At 39.6% G+C, this 23,376-nt stretch overlaps 1 protein-coding gene across 9 annotated transcripts in view; it reads right to left on the reverse strand.

Annotated features, from left to right (window-relative positions):
* The window catches only part of Pkhd1 (PKHD1 ciliary IPT domain containing fibrocystin/polyductin), a 453,258-nt gene that overhangs the window by 180,803 nt on the left and 249,079 nt on the right, over positions 1-23,376 (reverse strand). For all 9 annotated transcript variants that reach the window (XM_060369714.1, XM_060369715.1, XM_060369713.1 and 6 more), the window contains 3 exons: positions 22,398-22,593; positions 9,068-9,133; positions 3,456-3,584 (listed from right to left, as the gene is read on the reverse strand). In XM_060369714.1, the coding sequence (XP_060225697.1) occupies positions 3,456-3,584; positions 9,068-9,133; positions 22,398-22,593 (391 nt within the window). The remainder of the gene's footprint in view (positions 1-3,455; positions 3,585-9,067; positions 9,134-22,397; positions 22,594-23,376) is intronic.

Genomic DNA, 23,376 nt, shown 5'->3' on the forward strand with positions numbered 1-23,376 from the left:
TTGCTACTTTTAACACCACAGGGAGAAGTTTACAGCTTTCTCAGAATTCAGTTTTTGATGAAAGACAGCCTTGAAAATAAATGGCATCGTGCCGTAGACTGGAAGATGGTGATGCTTTAGACTGTTAGCTAGTGATGCCTTGCACTGGGGTAGTAAAGCCCTGTTTTTATGGGAAAGAATGGGTCTGAGGTCATTCCGTAAAATTGATTTCCCAGAAAATGGAAATAGGCAATTTACTCTAAGAATTTTATTGAAAAATTATGCTATTCTATTTGAATAATGATGGGGATGTTCTACACATTTCCTTTATTAATGAATTAAAATACACAAAACACCATAAAATTATATTAGAGGTTCAAAAGTATCACTTAAATCTTCTTTACCAGTCACTTTCATTTTGTAAAATCAGCAGTTCCATTAAAATCGTATTATGTAAAAATGGGTTTTTACTGTAATAATAGTTATTACCTATTTAGCTCCCAAGGATGTTGTGAAAATTAAATAATAAGCCATTGGAAAGCAAATACAAAGTGTCGCTAATATCAGAGGCCAAGAGGGGCAACCAGATGGCAAAAAGAAAAGGAGAGAAGACCCCTAATATACAACAAATCACAGCCTTCAGCTCCAATTCCATTACTACAAACACTCGAAGCAGCGTTCATATGGACTGATGCCATCTCATTTCTTAATGTTATGATATATTAATCTTACTCCTCATATTGTATAGATGATGATCATTTACACAGTTGGCGAATGTCAGGAATCTAACAGCGAACCCTGGTTTGTCCTATTTGATAGTGAACCAGCTTTGCCCTCTCCACTAAGATAATCCCCTGACAGTATTCCTACTATCTCATAATCACATTTTGAATTCATACTTCGTGTTTCACAGTCCATTTCACATACCTTCTCTTCCAAGATCTGCTTCTCCGCTGTTCACTGAAGATTGTTTGCTTCTGAGCATACCATGTTTGTTGTAGTTTGGGATTGTCATTATTCATTATATGTTTTATTAACACAGCTAAATCACTGGAAGTCTGAACGCATGAGCACAACTTACTTTTTGTGCCTAGGTACTAAATACATGATACATAACCACACACACACACAAGGCAAATGATTTTGCCAATGGTTTATTGTGTTAGGTTCCTATCTAAGCAGTTTCTCTGTTTTTAATCTAAGAATAAATATGTCATAAGGTTAAAAGCATCAAACTTTTTTGTACTTTTTATTTCTAGCTAAAGGAACAATGTAAATAGTGAACACTGAAATATATTTTTGGTTATGAATAGGCTGATGCTCATGAATGAAAGCAAAGAGTTAGGGTACCTTTAAAAGAGAAGGAGATACAGGAAAGAAAGGTAGGTATGAGTCTCAATGGTAAAATAGTGCTTAGAATGTCCAAGGCTCTGGGTTTGATTCCTACTGGGTGATTGGGTGTTTGTGGTGTATATATGTTCATATGTATAATTGTGCATGTGCACATGCACATATGTGTGTGAGGGAGCCACAGAGTGAATATTCAACACTGGGTGGGTTAAAAGATACCTTACATGTATCCTATACCGACAGCTGTACTGCCATCCCTCCTTTCTCACAGCATAGATTCGTACATTTCAGAGAAGCTTCACGGAGAACCCAGGACCATCATCATGAGCTAATGTGATTGCAGGGATGAAGAGTAAGTGAGAAAGAACACTAAGGATTCCCAGGCACCAGAGCACACAGAGGACACAGCTTGCAACGCCAAGCAAGATGGTTGAGACTGCAGCTTGTTCAGCATCAAAGCCCCAAAGGATACTAAAAGCTTGGCAACTTTGAAAAGCTTCCCAACTTCCTGTATGGAACCAGGGAAATCTCTAGCTTCATGGGAAAAACCAGAGCCTGGGGCAAATCCGTTGGCTGGATTCATCAAAGACATGACCTAGGGATAACAGATTCTTCTTTGCAGTATAGGAATGACTCATTAGCTCATTTAGTCAAAAAGTTAGAACCTCCTTTGAAAAGAGAGGTGGTTTATGGGGAAACAGGATGAAAATATTTCAAGTTTGCCTCAGACAACTCATATGCTGAATTCTTCATCTTTGTAGGCAGCTAAATAGGCGATGTCAAGGGCTGCAACATGACCTGTGTGGGTTTTTTTTATTATTATTATTACTTTTATTTTTTTGCGTCTGCTGTCAGAAATAGAGTGAACAACATGTCCACTCTATTTTATCCTTAGTCCTTTTGGAAAGGAAATGTACTCTATTGCTTAAAAGTAAGGACTTGAAATTAAATTGCTTGGGTTCAAATTCTTCCTCGTTTGAATCGCAAGTTGTTCGATTCTGACCGTGTTGCTCAGCTACCACAAACCTCCGTCTCTCTGTCTATGAAAATGCAGACAATAGCATCACTCTATTTACAAGATCGTTGTGAGGGTTAACAAAGCACACAAAAACCAGCTCCTGGTAGGTTTTTAGTCCTTAGTCAACGACTGACATTACTACTGATTCACATATAGACAAATGTCCTTTCCCGGTTGCAGATCTTTTGTTTAATGTAACCTTGAAATAGTCATATTGAACATAAATAGAATTTGGTTCTGTGCTGCTCAATAAAATTGCTTTCTGAAAAACATTTTCATCTGAGTCTAAGGAGATTACTGGGACTTCAATGCACTCTCCTTTGAGGAAAATGAATGTTTTAAATACAGTTGTGCTTTGGTGTATTTCTGGAATTATCCTTTTTTTTTTTCTGCATCTGTTTTCTTCCATTGACTCAAGTCTTTTAAAAGTAATTATAGTAGGTGGTATACAAAAGAAACGATTTCAAAAGTAAAAACAATCAACAGAACAGAAGAAAATCTGTGCCAGCTATGCATATGACAAGAGATTAATATCTAGAATATACAAGGAGTTCACAGCTTAGAAATGCAGCTTAGTGCTTGAATGCTTGCCTAGCACATGGAAAATCCTGTGTTCAGTCCCTAAGACCAAAATAAACAATTTAATTCACACCAAAAAAAAGCAAATAATCTAATCAATAAATAGATTATTTTGACTGACTATTCTCAAAGAAAAAAAGCACAAATTCAATACATACATGAAAAGTATTCGATATTCTTAGCCATAAAGAAAATACAAATTAAAAGTACACTGAAGCTTCCATCTTAAACCAGCAGAATGGCTACCAGTAAAAAACAAATGACAACGAATGCTGGCAAGCATGTTACCGGGAAAGTACACACACTCACCACTACTAGGAATGCAAACAGATTCGGCCACTATATAGAACAATTCAAAACCATAGAATACCTCCTATCTCATGCTAACCTCCCCCCAAGGGATATAAAAATAAGTAGCTACTTATTTCTATTGTCTTTCCTGTCTTGTATTACATCACACAGTCTTATCTCCAGTCAGACTTGGGTCAGTTCAGTCTGTCTGTTTCCTACCACAGCTGGTTTCACTCACTGGGTAAAATCACGACGTCATCACCGGGTCCTGGGATGGTCTGGTTATGTCCCCCCCAGCCTTTGTCAACATCTTGCCAGGTTGCAGGAAGCGACCATTTTAATGCTGATTTGAGTACAGGTGTAGAAGCTGAAACACATCAGAGAGGCACAAAGTTGACTCTGAACACCCAAGACATTGTGACAAGCTCAAGATTCTGTTGTTATTTTAAGGGTGTGGTATTTTTCCCCCTCTCAAACTAGCTGGTTTGAATATTAGAAGAAATGTTTCTATAAAACATTTCATAGCAGGAAAGCAGGCTATTACCCATTTCCTACTCTTCTGAGCAAATATATTCCAAGAGTATTAAGCATTTGCATTCTGCTTCATTATAAATATTATATATGTTTGTTATGGATTATTTTGAAAATGCTAATAAAGAAAAGATAATAATTGCCCAGAACCTCACCACATAATAATTACCACAATCAACCTTTTATTTGTGTTTCCTCCCATAATACCTCAGTGTTATTATATAATTGAAATTATATTAGACTCAGTTCTGTTTTGTTAGCTTAGTTATTTTTATTATGTATTTTCTAATGACATTAAAACTCTTTTATAAGCACAATTTTAGTGATTACATAATATTCTATCATACTAGAAATTCATTCTTTTACTCTGTAACATCTAACATGTAGAGTCTTTCTAATAGTAAACAACATGATTTGAGCAACCTCTATGCAAATCTGATAATAATTCTAATTATATTCTTAAAATGGACTCTTTCTTGGAAAGAGTCGAGTCAAAGTATGTCATTCTCACAGCTTCTAATGTACATGAATGGGCGGATTATGACCTCGATACTTCTTATGATAGTGATTTATGTACATATCATGTTTCTAATTAATTCTGTTCCTGACCAATAACATTGTATTGGTACCACTATCAAGGGACTAATAACCACCAATCAACCACTTTCTAAAGCAACTTCCGAAACCATACTGTGGGTTTTTGCAATGATGAGATATATCCATTTTTCTTTTTATGTTATGTTTTTATTGGCATTATTGTTTTCCCCCATGATATGACTAATAAATCTAAAGAAAATTTCAGAAACGAAAGATAGAAGACCACCTCTTGACATGGTGAAGAGAATCTCTTCCATTAGTGGTTAGTGTCACAAGCATAAATTATGATCATCTTTTTTTAAAAGAAGTTTGTGATAGCAGGAGTCCCAAATGAAATATATATACATATATTACATTTACATGCATGTAATATATGTATATATTATATGTATATTATATATAAATATATATATTATCCTCATTTCCAGGCATCTAAGATGCAATGTCAGTAATACTAGGGAAATAAAAATGTGCATCCATATTGATGACAAATGTCTTAAAAAATTCTCATGCAAGGAAGGAAGCAAAGTTTGGCCAGGAGAAGCTCTCTGAAAGAAGGGGTAACCGACCATCATTTTAAAGGCTTAAAGGTTCTGCAGGTAAAAAGAGGGAAAAGCAAAGGCCATTGCTCCAAATGCAAAATATGCGTGAGAAATAAAATGTTGAGTAGAGAAGTCAAAAGAAGTTTTGCCATAAGGTCATATTTGTGTCTTTAAAGATAAATATGATATAACCTAAGATATCACCAAGAATATACAAAATGTTTGATGTCACAAGCATGGCAATAACCTGCTGGATTTTCTATCAGTGCCCAAGTTTATAGCAGTTATAGCCTAATCTGAGCTCCAGAATACCTCAAAAACATACAGAAATCATAAACACTGGTGAAAAATAAATAAATTTAAATAAAAAAGAAAATTATACTCTCTAAGGAAAAAAGAAATTATAGACACATAAATACATAGGCACTGAAATACAACACACAGCATGGGAATAAGGCACATCTTAGAACAGGCCTATCTCAGATAGAGGCTTTATAAATACTTTGTAAATGCTAACATTATGATGCCTTCCTATGTTTTCTCCCTTCTCATTGTTTTGTCTCCTTCTCATTATGGTCTATATAGTGTAAGGCACGTCAAAGGATTAAGGGTGTTTGTTGGTATAACCACTAACTAGTACCACAGAGTTCTGGCATGATTTTTGATATTCTATGAACAGTAATATATCCAATGGACAATTACTAGGTTCTTTAAAACTTCACCAAGTCTCAAGACAAAAGAAAACAAAAACCAGTTGCTTCAAATTTATTACAGATGGTGGAAATAAACACCCTTTACTGCTGCCATCATCACTCTAGTTCATAGAAGGGCTGGAATTATTACGAATCTAACAACCCAGCCCTTTCAATGACTACTTTATAAAGAATGTTATATACAAGTTCCATCATCCTATTCCATTCTGCCTTAAGAACATGTTTTAGTTTCTTGTTCATTACTAGATTTCTATGTGACTAATACCGCACCAAAAGTTGGGGAGAGAAAATGAACTCTGCAGGGAAAAAAAAGTCAGCAACATACCTGCTTATCTTTTCTTAAAATCATAGGCAACAGAACAAGTTCAAGATGAGATCTTATTAGCAGAAAAACTTTGTAAGAGATAGTATGAGAAGCCAACTATTGAGTTTGGCAATCAGGTATAAGGGATCAAGAAGAGACCATCATCAGAGAAGCTTTTTCTTGTAGTAGACAGTAGACACAGAAACTCACAAGTTCACAATGTGCAGAGTGAAAGAGACTGAAGCACTTACACGAAGTGAAATGTCTTTATCAAATCCCTTCCCTCAAGGCTCAGGGATCTACGTGAAAGAGGAGGCAGAAAGACTGTAAGAGCAGGATGTGACTCTAAGGAAACAGCATCTTCCAGACACAAGAAGACTGGCATACATATGAACCCACAGAGACTGTGACAGTGTGCACAAAACCTATACAAGTTCAAAGCAAATAAAATCTCAGCAGTGAAAAAAAGGAAGTGGACACAAAATCCCACCTCTAACCAAGAAGCTAGTTGTGATTGACACCTGCTGAAAAAAGGGAAATCTGTTACTCCATTAGAGTGTCACTGGGTCTATTAACTACTCACTAATATGGGTCCCATGACCAGAAGTAAGTAGTTAGTCGACACAAAACAAACTCTATCTTACCCTCTTCTCTCCCTCTCTTTCTGTCCTTCATCCTTCCCCTTTCCTCTTCCTTCCCTCTCTACCTTCTTCCCTCCCTCCTTTCTTCCCTCCCTCCCTCCCTCCCTCCCTCTCTTCTTTACACTTTTTGGTTGGTTTTGTTTTGGGACATTTTTGAAAGGAAGAAAGAGAGGGTAGGGAGGGGAAATAAAGTTGGATGGGTGGAGAGGATCTGGGAGGAATTGAGGAGGGGAAAGATGATCAAAATATATTGTATTAAAATTTTTAAATATAAAAGAGAATTGTCCCAGTGTGGATGTTGGAGTAAAAATCATATTACTAAGGACTAAAGGATACACTAGAGGTAAGAAAGAGAAGAGTTCAGGTTGGAGCATCCCAAAGCTCATTGCATTTCTCACTGGAGACTGTGAGCCTTAGGTCTTCTTCCAAACCTTTAGATCGCTTTTGTTGAGGACCAACATTTGTAACAAGCCCTCATCCTACTTCGCTGTAAAAATCTATTAATCACCAGCAGCTCAAATTTGAAGTAGTCTCACATGGAATATATCAGGTAAATAGTGATGCCTACTCCTTCACTCTGCATTCACCTCCTCCCAATTTCTGTAGCTCTATATCAAGAGAGCTAGTCCTCTGAAGAGCTTCTGTGACAGATAAAAGCTAAAAACCATTCATCATGAATGGTTATTGGGGGGAGGTTGGTTGATTTAAATTGGTTTCTTGGCACAATCCTAGAATTTTCCTGTCCAAAATATTCTCACAATAACCACCAAAATTGTGTACATTCAACAGGCTCTCTATTAATGGATAAATGGAGAGAGTCTTTACAGCATATTATCAAAAGTTTCAAGTGCATTCTATACTTATATTGAAGCTTGGAATGGGTTAACACAATGATAGACCTTCATCAGTCATCTATGTTTGTTTATGGAAGACTAATGTTGATAAGTGCAGTAACTGTGTTGTTAGAATCATATAACAAATAAAGTATGCTATCATGTTTTTTGATTCAATTTTATATTTGGTATTATGGAAGTCAAGGAGCTCCCTGGAATCTGAGATATTTTACTGATGCACTGATTCTGCACTTTCTTATGCTTTGTAACACTTTTCTGTCCTAAATTATGTAAGAGATGAAAATTGGCTATAGACTGTGATTTCATGTATGAATTAATATATACTCCCCAAATAATCTAACCATATTGGGAGCAATATGGCATAGCAAAAAAAAAAAAAAAAAAAAAAAGGCAACCTGAGCAGAGATCCATGAGATCTTGCCGAGGCTCAGCCACTGACTGATGAGATGGCTATGTAAACTAGCCACTTAGGCATCACAATAGACCCATATACCCTAGAAGACCCTGAACAAGACAGCCTTCCCTACTGGTGTGAACTTATGAAATAAGCAGTCACCCATGGAATTAGAGACAGGATTTTTAGAGAGAAAAGAATTTGGTGACACTTTTTAATTTTGGTAGTAGTTATTTAAAAGGAAAACTTATATTAACCACTTTCTCAATTCTTTGACATACTCCAGAGGCAATAAGCCATCATAAAGGTAAGAACCATTCTTTCTTGTTCACTGTCGTTACAAACGCATGTGCACATGTACACACACACACACACACACACACACATACATACACACACCTTAAAGAGACAATTAATAAACCAGAAATGTTGAGGCATCTAAAGGAAAAGACAGAATAAAGGCTAATAAAAAGAAATGCAGTAAAAGCATGTGACCTGCTGTGAAACCAGTCCTCATGACACTCATCCCACTGCAAAAAGCACAGAGTGGTCGCTGAAAGTCCTTCTCTTAGATCAGAGCAGTAAATTTACCTCATTTGCTTTTTTAATTGAGATGGGAAAATTTGAACGTTTTTGATTAGTATGAGTCTTCTCTGACATAACACAAATATTCCCTGAAAATCAAAGGAAAACCCTGCCTTTGAAAGGCTTTATCCCTCCTGCAAATGTACAGTTAAACTGACTCACAATAAACAAAAACAAACGAAGACATACATTAAAAGGTGGTTATGAGATGTTTAGTCTTTGAGAATTCGGCGCTTTTGAGTTAGCCAGATCTCACAGAACCATCTGACTTTTGGGTAGGGTTTGTTTATCCTGATTTCCTGAAATTACCAGGAACAATTAAAGTTTAGAGATACCCTGGATTTTCCTCTCCATTTGGAGGGGGCCTAATGGCCCATCTGCAGATCTGGAATCCTGTGTGCACATATGGCTCATGATTTATGAAATGTGCTTGTTTACATGTTACAATTCTGACTTTCTATTGTTTTTGAAAAACAAATACATCCTTCTATCTTTCCTTGACATGCAGACATATATTTAATTAGAGGAAAACGCAGCAGAGAGCTATCAGGTGGAAAAGCAGAAGAGCTGATGCTTGCCTGTTTATAAACAAAGAAGAAAAGGGGTGTGTACACATAGAACCATCAGAGTACATTCTGCTCTACTGGGCTCTGCTCTACTGGACCTTCTATCTAGAGGTCAGTACTCACCTGAAACAGTGGGAGGCACACCTTCCTTCACTTGGAGAAATACCTGAACTTGATCTTCACCTGAAACTTAACATTTAAAAAAAAAAGTATGATTCAAAGATATCACACATAGAGGGGAATGATGACATTGCATTTTATTCTTCACACACACCCCTAAAAAATAGGAAAGAAAAAAAGGAGGCCTTGCTAATTAATCTATCACTTGACGTCTACCATTTTATTTAGTTTGCTCTGATTTGATTCAGCATAATTGCAGAGTGCTTCTCAGAACCTGAACATAGGCAGTGGGTGAGGCACGTGGGCCATGTGCTCTGTGGAGGGCACCGGTGTCCAGCAGGTGTCCCTTCTTGCCTGTGTCCACAGTTTCGTGGGCTCAGTGGCAGAATGCATGCCTTTCTCACCAGCAGCGTTTAGATCACCCATGAAATCTATTGGCTTTACCTTTTTCCAAACAAATTGTCCTTTTAATGAAGGTTCTTCCCTACCCTTCTCCCCCTTTCTCCTCCCTTATTCTAAACCAACTAAGCACATTTAAAAGGCCTGGGGTTCATTAATTTTAAGTGTTCAATAAATTAGTGGAAATAATCAAAAGGCCTGATTCTTTCTGATAATGACAATTTGATGTCAGTATAAACCAGTAGATTAAGCTGGGAACATATGCTCCTTTGCCAAGAGAGGTTGCTATAATTAAATAGTGAATGCATCTACAAGGTGCTCTCATGCCTGATTAATTAGTAATCAGGTGCACGAACTCTATCTTTCTGGTAACACCTTGTCTCTTATTGGTTAATTACCTTTCTGCCTTATACGATGTCATGTGAAGCAGCCCTTCCCATCACTGGAAGACCTAATGCAGCTGCAGGCTGCAGCCTCAGGGTCTTGGTCATGCTCTTCATTTTTGTTTCCCTAGGACCCTAAATTCTTTCTTCCATCACAGATGGGACAGAACAAATGTCATTCTTTTTAATTACAAAGCATACGCTTCAGAACATTAGAACAAAAATAATCACCAAAGAGATCTAAGATGAGGTTTCACCAATTCTTCTACTCCTATTTTGATCACTTTCTCATGTTTTTCAATTATAAAATACATGAGGCTTGGCTTTCCCTTTATAGCATCCCATCTGAAACCAGACACATTGGCAACATGACATTGAAATGTTCCTTTTGTGTATGTGTTCATATGTACATGTATGTATGTATATGAGGGGGACAGTGCATTCATGAGTGTGCCATAGGACACGTGTGGAAGACGGACAATAACCTCAAGTATTGGTTCTCACTTTGTACTTTGCTTGATATAAGCAAGGACTCTTAGTTTTTCTGTTGCACATGCCATACTAACTAACCCACAAGCTTTTGGAGAATTCTGTCCCTGCCTTCCATCTTCCCATAGAAACCCTGAGGAGGATTACACACACATGTGCTGTGAGTCTGGCTTTTACTTCGATTCTGCAGATTTAAACTTGGCCTTTAAGTTTGCATGGCTAGTGCTTTATCCACTAGGCTGAGCTGTTACCCCAGGCTACAGTGTTCCTTTTTATGATCATTTCTAAGACCTTCCTTAAATTATTGTTTTCTTTTTGTTGTACATTCACCCTCTCTCTCTCTTTCTCTCTCTCTCTCTCTCTCTCTCTCTCTCTCTAATCTATCTATCTATCTATCTATCTATCTATCTATCTATCTCATTAATAGGGCTGGAAAGATATCTTATTGGTTAAAAGCACTAACTTCTCTTCCAGAAGAACCCAGCTCTGTTCCCCTCTAACCACACTAAACAGTTGCCTGTAGCTCTAGGTCCGAAGGATCTGATGCCCTCTTCTGGTCTCTGCCAGCACTCACATGCATAAACCCCTACACAGGCACACATATATTCATAATTACAAGTAAAATAATAATTAATTTTAAAAAATAAGTCACCATCTTACCTTTTCTTTTTCTCTAAAATCTAACACATTTACTTCTGTTCCCATTAACCGTGCCTCCCTAACACGAAAAACCACTGCTAGTTCCACACCTCAATATTTATCTTGTTTGTTTTCAATTCACTAATGTTATTTGAAAGTGGGTGTTTGGGACTTTACACTTTATTTATTTAACTTCACTTTACATGACAAACAAAACCCCTCCCTCCTCTCCTCCCAGTCCCACCCTCTTTCTTCTTTCTCCTTTCTCCTTCTCCTTGGAAAAGGCAATTTAGAATTGTAGCAGTAACTATCATTGTCTCTAAATTTTGTTTTGTTTTGTTTTGCTTTGCTTTACAGTGTTGGGGAACCAACCATATTTTCTTGAATGCAGGGCAAGTACTGTGCCAGTGAACTATACTCATACCCATAGGAGGTACTTTCTTTTAAAAGAAAGATTTTTCTCATGTGCCTTCTGATCTTTGATATTTTTTTTATTCTCATGGGCTAATTTATGAAACCCAAGTTCACAGTGTTCTTGTCTGATTACTCAGACTACATAACTGAAAGGCTTATTCCCATAGATGTCAAAGAATAGCCGTAGCCATAGTGGAAATAATGATAATAACATTAGTTTTCAATGTAGTAGAAAGAAAAGACAATATGGACAAAATATCATTAGGAAACATGGAAAAATGGCAAAGATATAACACTTTTTTGTAAGAATTGGGCATTAAATGACGTCACCCAATTAATCGCTAAGAAAGACAAACCAGAAAGAAGAAAACCAGGAAATTCTGACAAGAGAAATGAAGATCATTTAAAGGTGTTATGAAATTCATTCTTATTTCATGGTTTCCAAATGGCATAGACTTCATGTGACTTGGACATGTGTGTTCAGTGCACACAAGGTCTGTTTCCTATGACAGAGCCTGAGGTAAGGAAAGAAGTAGGAGGTGCCTATCAGAAGATATTTACTAAGCTTTTCAGATACTTTAAAATATCAACCCTCAAAAAATGCATAAGAGAAATAGATTGAGGAATAAAATAGTAATTATTCTCCCTATTATATAGATCAAAAAATTATAGAGGAAAAGCCATTTATGCATCCCAAAGGCCTTGAATGGAAAAGGTCACCACCGATATCTGTTCACTGTGGTTACCATGGGATTAGGCCCGGAGCTGAAGGATGGACCCTTAACACACCAACTCCCAAGCATTCACTTTGTCCCTTCTTTTCCTTCCTTTCCCATCTGGGAACCATTCTTAGAAGACCAAGGCTTTTTGCCCTTGTATTCTATCCTGCCAGTAGCTCATCCCACTGCGGTTAATGGATGACACCTGGACCAAGCACCAGCTGATGCTACCCTACAACACCTGCCTCTATTATGACGCTCGCTACACACCCACCTGCCATATGAACCCCTCTACACACCCACCTCCAGCGAAATTCCATCCCCAAACACTGCAAATGTGAAAGTATACTGAAAGCCTCTTGCCTGCTTTATTAAGTGTGAGAATGTCCCTCAGATAGGAGGACAAGATTGAGAGGATCACAGAAGACAAAGAAAAGTATTAAGCAGCAGGGGGAGAGGGGAATCACAAGACTCTGGTTTCCCAAAGTTCTGTGGTACATGACCGTCTGGAGCTGCCTCAGAGTGTGTACACATGGGTCAGATGACAAAACAGTCTCAGAAATTGCAAAGGCAGAAGAGGCAACACAGGATGGTAGGAAATGCAGAGATATGAATCCTGGTTCTTCCCATTCCTACATAGGAACTTACAAGTTAGTCGACATTTTTGACTCTCATTCACAACCTCAGAATATAAAAGGTGGGAGGGAAGAAATCTGTTGTATAGGGTCATTTGGTGAAGCAATGTGAGCCAACATGGCACACAGGAAGCAAATAGTAGCTGCTGTTGGACCGCCATCATGGCATCCTCATCATTCTTGGCCCCGGTTTCAGAGGCTCCAGAAATTGTGTTCAGGCACGATGCTTCTTCCGCAGCTGCATCTCATCAAGAGGGGTAATAGTATTACACAATTTAAGGAGATCTGCTTGAGTTCACTAAGTGTCTTAACCCCGAAAGACTGTGAATGTGAAATGTCACTTCCAATGTGAATAAAGAGGAGGAAGGATGAAAATCATTAAATAGTAAAGGTATTGACTGGGGAAGAGTTTAAAGGCTTTATCCAAGCTGTGATATTGTGCACATGTCTTCTTCATGCTTGTGATTTTCAACTTGTATTTGTAATATGCGGTTGGCTAATCATCTTTGTTTATAAGAGAAGCCCCGTTGTTGATCCTTCCCAGATTATAGGAGCTGGTCCTCAAAAACAGTCTTAGGATCATTGGGTGTCAAGTTATTCTGGTAAGTGCTATATGATGTAAGCCTGCTATAAACAGAGACATCTAAGAAAAAGATGGGCATTTTTTTTCCTTAAGAAAATGGCTCCTGGGAAGAGAAAAAGAATACAATTATACAACTAACCAGGTGGGGAGAACCCACAAGTTAAAATGCTGTGCCTGGTGAATGTTGTCCTGTCTAGAGTCCCAAAAAAGAAGAAAAACAAATAAATACTTCCCACTCTGCCCTTAAGCAAGCTTAAGGTACTTTTGATATTTTGGAAGGGAAGGGAAGCACCTATCTATTCTAAAAAGGAAAGTTTGGCAGTGCCCTTTAGAACCGGCTTCCTAAGACAGATGCTGTATTTGGTTCTCTCTCTCCGTGTTCCCATTTTGGCTGCCATGACTGCCATATCTATTCCTTCCCTGAGCACGGAACTTGACCTCATGCCCGCCCGAGAAGTTGATTTCTCTGACTTAGCTGCAGAAAAGGCTTGCTTACCAATGGATATACCAAGGTGGCTTGAGTCATAGGATGATTCTTTTGCTTGCTTTCAGCATCACTAAGAAGCTATGGGTGTCACACTTGCCCTCACAACCCATGATCCTTTAAAGGTCCTTACAAAAATAGAGAAAAATCCCGTTAGGGCCTTCCCCTAACCCCAGTAAGAGTCACTCATGGACAGCTGCTATTATTTTTTTTAATAACTTAATCAAGACTGACAGATATGTCTGCATTAATCATAGTCCTGAGAGTTAGCTCATTAAACCTTCTTAATTAATGTACAGAACAATAACAATTATGAGTCTGACACAGAACAATGTACTACAATTTATGGAGACATTTGCAATATCTTGGGCCCTCCTATAGCCAAAAAAAGAAAGGAATTTACAGAAGGACCTGAGAATGAGTATTCTGATTGCTCAGAAGGTAAGTTTTAAAAATATTATTTTGAATACTGTACAGTTTTTCTTGGACTCTACCAACAATATGAGTTTGTACTTGGGAACAGGTTTTCCTATCAACTAAAGGGAGTGACTCTGATGGGAAAAAAAAAAAACATGGGTTCACAAAATTCACTAGAAAAAAAAATCAGACAAAAAATTTGCAAGCCACACTATCATCCCCAAATGCATGTGTAGTAAAGATTTTCGTAATAAAACATGTCTTTCCATGGCTATTGGTTTTAAGTTATTTTCCAGAGAAACAAATATCCCATTAAGTTCTGTGATTTTAGAGATAGCACTGCATGTAAAAAGGTTATGTTTTTTAAATATAACAATCTAAGAGCTGGTTTTAAATATTAAACAAATAATACAGAAGGCATGAGAATGTGATGAAAGGGTTCAATGTGACAGCTCACACCTGCAAGCCTGGGTCTCAGGAGTCTGTGGCAGCTGAGCCATCCACAAAAGGAGAAATGACTGTGACAAAAGTTTAAGGGTACTGGTCACATGTATAAAATTTAAGAATCATAGTATCAGCTAGGATGTACAGGATGTCCTTACAGACAGAAGAATTGGTTTACCAGGCTGAGCAATCACCCTTAGTTTTTGAAAAGAAAGTAAGATACTAGAAAACAAGCAACATTGTACCTAGAACCAGAACAGCTGTATTGTAATAGAGGTTACCCCACCTGTGGCCTGTTCAATTAAGGTCTACCACTTAGCAGCACTGAGAATAATCTTCCTAACCCTGGCACTCATATCTATAATCATTTGTCTAAGTTTGTCTCTCTCCCTTCCTTTCTTCCACCTCTTTCTCTCCCCCTTTCTCCATCCCTTCCTTCCTTCCTTCTCTCTGCTCTGTCTTTTGGTTTGTTCCCTCTCTTGATTTTTTTTTCTTTTGGAGCAGAGGCTTCTAACCAAGAAGGAAAGAATCCCTTTTCCTATCCTAAGTTCCTGTTTTACTATCTATCTATCTATCTATCTATCTATCTATCTATCTATCTATATATATATATATATATTTTTTTTTTAACTATAAAGATTGGTACATTTTCAAGTCAGTCGGCTACCTTAGTGGTAAAGCCCTTTGGGATCTTTGGAGAATGAGTTTTCTATAAGAATGTAAATTAATTTATTAACTAGAATGCTCTGGATTGCCTTAGAGGCCTTCGGCATAGGGAAGGCTATAGCATTGTGGAAGATTATGATTCTGCTCTTCCAAGAGATGTTCCCAGGAGTTCTGGAGAGCAGTTCAACCCTATCTCCTTATATCCCCATAGCATTCCTTCTCCAGGTAGAGTATGGGCAACTTCAGGCCCACAGAAGCATAGAGGAGTCCAAACAGAAGCCAGTGCCCTGACTGCTTTGAAAATGAGAGAGTTAGAAGGCAAGCATGGTCATGAACCTAACCACAAACTCAAGAGAGCATCATTATTTTCCAAGTCTTCCACATTGGCAGGCAGATATCTAGTCCATCTGTGTAGCGTGACTTGAGTTCCCCAAAGAAACTCAGCACGCAGAACAAAATCCATCTGTCCTTCTAGCCACATCATGCTTACTTTCGCAGACCACAACCCCCCAGATCCTCAGCACATAGAAAGCCTTTATCTTGGGGAAGGGAACATTTGGACACATGCATTGGTTGCTCTGCCAAGATATGTTTTGGTTTTGTTTTCTGTCCAGTCAGAAGGTGGTGGCATGGGAGCCTCCGAGCCTGCAGGTGTGCCCTCAGCTGCTGCCTCGCACAATATCCCAGCTCAGTAGCAGTCTCTGCTCTGCTCAGGGGGCTGTGTGAATTCAGGACGGCAACTGTGAATGGCAAAGCATCTGATATGAATTTATCACAGACTGCTGGTTGGTGGGGGGGGGAATAAAGCAAGGGGTGGGTGGGGGCGCTGGGTATTTAATGCACCCTGCCACAACCCAACAGTTTGCCCTAAAGAGCCTTTTACCAATATAAAAGGACAGGGTCAAAAGTAAGTTGACCCTTGACAGAATGTACAATTATTAGGAGGGTCTGTGTGGGAGCAGCTGCTGGAACCCCACTGGCTCCACATCGGGCTTCCAAGAGTCAGAATATGAATAATAGAGTCAAGATTGTTTTCTCCACTCCTCTCACCCCCGCGCCACCTCCCGCCAGCCTTCACCTCCTGGTTTGGGCCAGCCCTATTATATTTCTACAGGAAGAACCATAGCCCTCCCTAGCAGCTGCAATAATTGTGTTCCTATTGTGATGGAGACCTCCTCCTGGCCACCTCCCTACAAGTGGCCATTGTGAGTGGGGAGTCAGTGATTATACGCTTGGCCTGATGCTTTGGGGGACCCAGCTGCCTAAGTGCTGACACACGAGCATGAGGAAGGCCAGGGAGGGGGCAGGAGAGGTGGAGACAAGAAGTGGGGGAAACCCAGTCTGCTGTATGGTCTGACATGCGAGACCTTCTGCATAAGTCAAGCCCAGAACAAATGAGGCTTTATCGGGCCCCAGTGATGAAGGCCCTCATCTCCCTTTGAAGTGTTGCTGAGCATGGGGCCTAGCAGCTTTCCCTCCTTTGGACCAAGCAAACATCCTTCTTTTGATATGCTACATGCTCATTATCTCTGCCCCATTTAATGATTTTTGATTGAAGGGTGGCGGCTGGGATGCTGAGAGGATCGTTAGAGAGGCACCACACAGCCAAGTCCATAAGAAAGGCTTTCCTTGTGTCTGGGCCTAAATTTGGAATTTCTTAACAGTGTGCACTTGTTCTTAGAGGCAGATAAGGGCTGAGCGTGAAATTCTTAATTAAGCAATAAATAGAGAGTGGGGTGTCAGCAGATGTAGCCAGTAGCCATGGCAACGAGAATCACATGGGCAAGGGAGATGAGACTAGATGGAGGCCTCAGGCCTGGGCCTGACTGACAGCTGAAGAATCCTACAAAGCTTGTAAACCAGATTAATTAGCTGACTAATTATTTCATAGCGTTAATGTAACTAAAAAATAAAAATAGTTCACCATGAACTGAGACATTCCTGGGGGTGGGGAGAAGACAGCAGCAAGAAAGTAGTACGGTAAGGCAGAGGCAGGAGCTGTCAAGTCAAACTGTGGGCAGAGAAATTGTGGTCAAATTGCTGAATTTGACTCCTGACTCACAAACGGGAAAGAATGCCTGCTTTACAGTTATGTGTGTTCCCAAGCATGGCTTGGAAGTTAGAGCTGGGAACTGCAGTTTCTCATAGCTCATCACATCAAATACCACTTCTGCATCAGGCCTCTTCTCTCTTCCAAACTCCTCCCTGTGCAAGATTTTCAATAACTTTGAAAAGGCAATCTCAACCACTCTCCTCTACGAGATATGTAAGTGAGTGTGTAACACTTACTTAAATTCCCCATCACAGAAACATGCATGAATATCATATGATCATGGACTATAAGTAACATAAAATACAGTTATAAAAGAAAAAAAAATTACAGGGCTAGGGAGATGTCTCAATTGGTAAAATGTTTGCTGTGTAAGCACAGGGAACCCACGTAAAAAATGGTAAGAATGGGAATGTGCACTAGTAATCAGCACTGGGGAGACAGAGGCAAGTGAACTAGATCGCCAAGGCTCACGGGCCAGACAGGCTATCATGATTGTGACATTCCTGGCCACTCAGAGCCCCAGTCTTAGAAAACAAGGTGGATGGCACCTGAGGAATGACACCTTAAGTTGGCCTCTGGACTCCACATACATTCGCATATGTACACCCATAGATGTGTGCCTGAACACACCCCAACATGCAAAATTAAAATAAAAAAGTTACAGTGAGTACACTGAAATGAAGATTTCATTAATGGACAGAAAAGAGAAATAGTCCATTGAGAAAGATTTTTTTTACCAGAGTACCACATTATGCTAAGCAAGTTTTAATATATTTGAATGCTTTGTAGCACATTTCCAAGAGACAAGTAAATATTCTTCACCTCCTTGTAGAAATGAAGGTGCTGAGGCATGGAGTGATTACAACACCAGGCCCTAGGTAAAGCAGCCAGCAAGCCACTGATTAAAACCCTAGGCCCCAAGCACTGGCCACGAGCTCTCTGGAAAACCAGCATTCTATAAAGATGTTTGCTGAACAAAGACAAAACTAGCCTAGCTGGAAAAGAGAAATGGCAGGGTCAAAATATGTGCATGGCATATTTTTCACTGCCGCTGGGGACCAGTGAGAAGTTTTCTTCCACAGCCTGCCTAGAGGCCCCTTCTCTATCCTTTTTGGTTGGTGATCAATGATTACTTAGTTGGTAGCACACTCTAGTGGAGGGTGCAGAGCCAGGAGCTAGAATGCCTGGGTTCAATTCTTTCTCCTTCTGCTTGGTCCTACGTAAGGTTAGACCTTTAGTCTCAGGCGTTGAAGGTAAGCAGGAGAGATGTCATTAATTGTGACAAAAACAAAACAAAACACCCTTCCACCCTTCCTACTAGGGGATGTGGTAAAGTTGCAAAGAAACAACGCAGAAGATCATCCACTTAGAAGCAGTTAATGTTCAAAGAAAACACAATTCCAGCACAGAAAAAGGGACCCGGACACAAAATCTCAATTTGCACCAAGAACCGATTTGCAACTGATACCCACTGGCAAAGGGAAAGTCAGTTTTTTTTTCCAATGGAGTGTCACTGGATCTAGCAGCCACACTCCAGGGCAGGCCCCATGCCCAGGAGTAGTTGAAAAACCAACATAGACTCCATAATTTTTTGTACTCCGTTTTGTTGTTGTTGTTGTTGTTGGTTTGGTTTGGTTTGGTTTGGTTTCTATTATTTACTAGAATTTGTTCAGTTTGTTTGTTTATTTTTTTGTTATTGGTGGGGCTTGGGAAAGATAGTGAAGTTGTGTGGGTGAGGGTGATGGGGGTGGAATCCGGGAGGAATTAAGGGGGGAAAATATGATCAATGTATATTGCATGAAAAAAATAATAATACTAATAAAAGAGAAGTAGGAAATCCACCCAGTGGTCAAAGAAGTTGCCTCAGAAGGAAACAGCAGCTGAGTGAGAGAACAACCCAAGGGAACAAGCTGACCTGTGACAGGGTGCACCTGAGAAGGTTAAGCAGTTTCTTATATTAAAGCCAGACTTGTATGTGTGAAACTCTTATAATGTTTTGCATCCTAGCATATGGCTGTGAAGTCTCGATTTCCATATTTTATGTAAATTATCCTAAGGCTAATCCTAAAGGTAGCAAAAAAACAAACAAACAAAAGCAACCACCTAAATAATTAAATAAAAGTAAGGACCTAGCTAATTTATCAAATGTGCAACACAAGTCTAGAACTATACTTCTGATGCGTCATGTTGGGATGCCAGCTACAATAGTTAACACACTGCTATTAGGATATTGGGGAGTGCACACAGGTCTGTAGGATACATGGTAGTCTGCCCACCACACTCCTTTACACAGAAGATAGCCATAAGTATGGTCAAATGTACATAGCTAATGTAGCTGCATGGGGAGATAATATGGGGAACACCGCAAGCCTCAATTCCAGACAAGAAGTGGAAACCTAAGTGGCTGTAATCACTCATCTGCCTCATTCACTCAGAGTAGAAAGGAGGTAAAACTGACCACACAAACTCCTACCAGGCATCCTCTGCAAGGACCAAGGGTCTCTAAGTTCAACCCTCTGTGGCTTCCTTTTTCTTTTCCAAATCATAGGGGAAGAAAAGGCTATGAGGATATTCTGATACAAAAAAAAAAAAAAAAGTGTTTGTTAGTAAAATCTACCTACATAATGAAATGTCTTCTATTGAAATAGTCATCTATGTGATGACTATCATTTGATTAGTTCATATTAGGAGTGAAATATGGATGCTTAAATTCAGTGCAAGGAACATATATTTTAATGCATTTGTTAGTAAGTTTTTTTTTAATAGGAGAAAAGCACCAACTCTCCCTTCACTGCTATTATAATCCAATAGTGGCAGAGCTCTTTTTTAATAGGTCAGACCCAGTTTTCATATGGTTATAGACAAGTGGCAAAGACAAGTGACCCAGAGCAATTGCTTAGTAGGTACTATCCTTGGGGCTAACTCTGGTGTGGCAGGAGCTACGACTTGCTGTGTTAACCAGGCTCCCTGAATTTGTCAGAATCTATTAAGAACAATTTATAACAAAACCATCACTGCAGAAGCCCATGTTATCAGATCCTCTTTCTTGCACACTACCACAAAAGGTGGTGTTGTCTCTAGACCCTAAAATGTCACAAAAACTAAACAATTAAACGAAAGTAAGGACCTAACTAGTGAAATATCTTATAGTGAAATAGTCATCTATATGATGACTTTTTATTAGATCATATTTGTGAACTGGTGAGGCTGATACAAGTGTACACCATGGTCCTCAGTGACAAATAAGGACATTTGGAATAGAAAACTCAAACCACATAAACTCCAGGAAGTCAAGAAAGGAACAGTTCTAAGACTAACACTGAGAATGCTATAAAGCATGTGCTTGAGAAAGTAAAGAAATCCTTCCGTCTGCAGACAAGATTGCAAGGACAGAGGGTATCAGGTTCCTTCCTCCTGCTACTAAGCCTGATCTAGGACAGGCACTGCCTACCCTCCTCTCCCCCAGTCCATGGCTCTGTGTCTCATACCATCTTGTTCCCTAACCTCAGCAATTCTCCAGGGTTTCTCTTCTCACATGCCACATCAATGCTAACCTTCACTGGCAGGAGCAGATATTCTCTGCTGTTTCCTGTGTCTGTGGCCACTATCAGACAGCCCGTCATCTTCATAGGTACTGTACTTACTAGTTGGTTGGTTGGGTTGATCTTTATGTTTAAATTAGCAAACAAAGAAATGACGTTTATTGTGACTTTCCACATATATGCATTATTAGACTGTTTTCATTCACTCCACTTCTGTCCCTCTTACTGTCCCCTCCCCTCTACCACCTATTCTACCTTCATGACATACATATCCATTACACTCTCTTTTTCCTATCTCCCCTCCATTTAGAACACTTCCTCCTCTCTCATAGCCCTCTTTTCTACTTCTATCACACCCACACAGACACAAACACACACACACACACAAATCTAAATTTCACATCTGAGAGAAAAGTGATATTTGTCTTTCTGGATCTGGGCTTATTTAGCTCAGCATAATGATCTCTGGCTCCACATATCTTCCTCTGAATGTCATCACTGAATCCTTCTTCCTCAGAGATAAATAAAATTGAGTCTATCGATTTTATCACATTTTCTCTTTACACTTCTCTGTTGGTGGAAAGCCAGGTTGATTCCATTTCCTAGCTATTGACATAGTAAAGCAATAAACAAAGGCGAACAAGAATCTCTCGTATGCTGATCTACAATTCTTTCATGTACGTATCTTGGGTCATATAGTAATTCTGGTTTTATTTCTTTGGACAAGCCTTCATACTGATTTCCATAAAGCCTTCACTACTTTGCATTCCCTGCAGACACGAATAAGGCTTTCTCTTTCTCACATATCCTTGCCAGGATTTGTTGTTTTTTAGATGACAGCCATTCTAACTAGAGTGAAATGGACTCTCCCAGCAGTCTTCATTTTCAATTACGTATGTACATGTGTGTCTTCATATGGCTTTGTGGACGTGCATGTCATGCGTGCAGAGGCTAGATCTCCTTGGATCCCCTGGAGCTGGAGTTACAGACAGTTGTGCTGGGTAGCAAACTCGAGTCCTCTGTAAGAGCAGCAAGCATTTGCTGAGCCATCCCTCCAGCCCCATCTGAGAGAAGATTTAATTTGCCATTGCTTTGCTACAAACAGAATGCTACCTTAAAAATCAATCAAAATATTAATATCACAATACTTATTAAGCACAATACAGATTAAGCACTGGATAAAGAGTTTTTACATGCCTCCATTTATTTAATCACACACCCTTTGATGTAGGTCCTATTATGATGTTACAAATAAGATGTAGAATGGCTATTTATCACCCGCTACCCACTGAGTCTTGAAATTGAGATTTAAACCCACATGATCTGAATTTAGAGCCTGCCCATTTAATTGCAACGCACAGCACAGCTGTCCCCTTTATATTTATTTCACAGTGCAAATGCTGAAATAAAAAAAAAAAAAAGAAAGAAAAACCTTCCCACCATATGCCCTCAAAAATGCCACTTACCCAGATAGGTGAGCTGCTGCAACTGGCTGTTGAAGAACCAGTCACAGCCTCTGTCCCGACTGGGCAAAGGGAGAGATGAAAGTGACCGACCCACGCGACTCCCACATCTGATGAGGATGTCAGGATAAGGTGGTAGGTCCCCGTGCCGCAGCAGAAGGTGGTTCCTGGGGGCAAAGCTGTCAAACGTTGCTGAGTACTGAAGTGAGGGGGCAAAAAACACGTTGATGAGTGAGGAGAGCCCTCAAAAGGAGTCATTTAGCACCAGCTACGCCAAGCAGCACAATCTGTGTGGCAAACAGGCCTACTTGAATCTCCCCCATAGGAAAATCGAGCTGTGGTTACAAATTCATTAAATGTGAAGAAAGAAAGAAAGAAAAAAAAAAAAACAGTCATGGGCTTCCCCTTGTTCCCCTTGTTCGTAACCACTGTTAACTGACGAGGAAACCACGGCACAGACAAGGGAATTGGCTCTCTCAGGCCAAACAGCGGTGAGAGAAAGCGGCAAGTCTACAGCCCCTTCCCAGCTCTCCTCACGGCAGAGAGCGGTAAGCTTGGTAAGAAGTGTGTGTTGAGCAACAGCAATAGCTGACAGCTGAGGCGCGTGCCACACCGTGAGGCACCATTCCTTTGACTCATCCAACCCCTGAGAGCCCAGCATTGTTAATCTCACCGAACCAGTCTAGGGCACGCAAAGACTTCCCTAGGCCCAAAGGCAGAAGAGAGCTGGGCCAAGGCAGCTGAACCCCATCGTTATCCTACCACCGTAGGGTTGGGGAAATCGCCTCAAGTGTTCTCAGGCTAAAGCCAACAAGCAAGGTGAGGTGCCTCATGGTAAACCCAACGACAGCCAAGACAAGCAGATAGACAGCAGGCTGGTCCTCTCTCACCATGGGTGAGAGGGAAATATGCTTAAAGAAATTGGATTACCTTTTCCCTTTAAATTTCATTTTATGTCTTATTCATTGTTGTTGTTGTTGTT

This window comes from Meriones unguiculatus, chromosome 16, assembly GCF_030254825.1.
Source record: "Meriones unguiculatus strain TT.TT164.6M chromosome 16, Bangor_MerUng_6.1, whole genome shotgun sequence".
NCBI classification, from domain to species: domain Eukaryota; kingdom Metazoa; phylum Chordata; class Mammalia; order Rodentia; family Muridae; genus Meriones; species Meriones unguiculatus.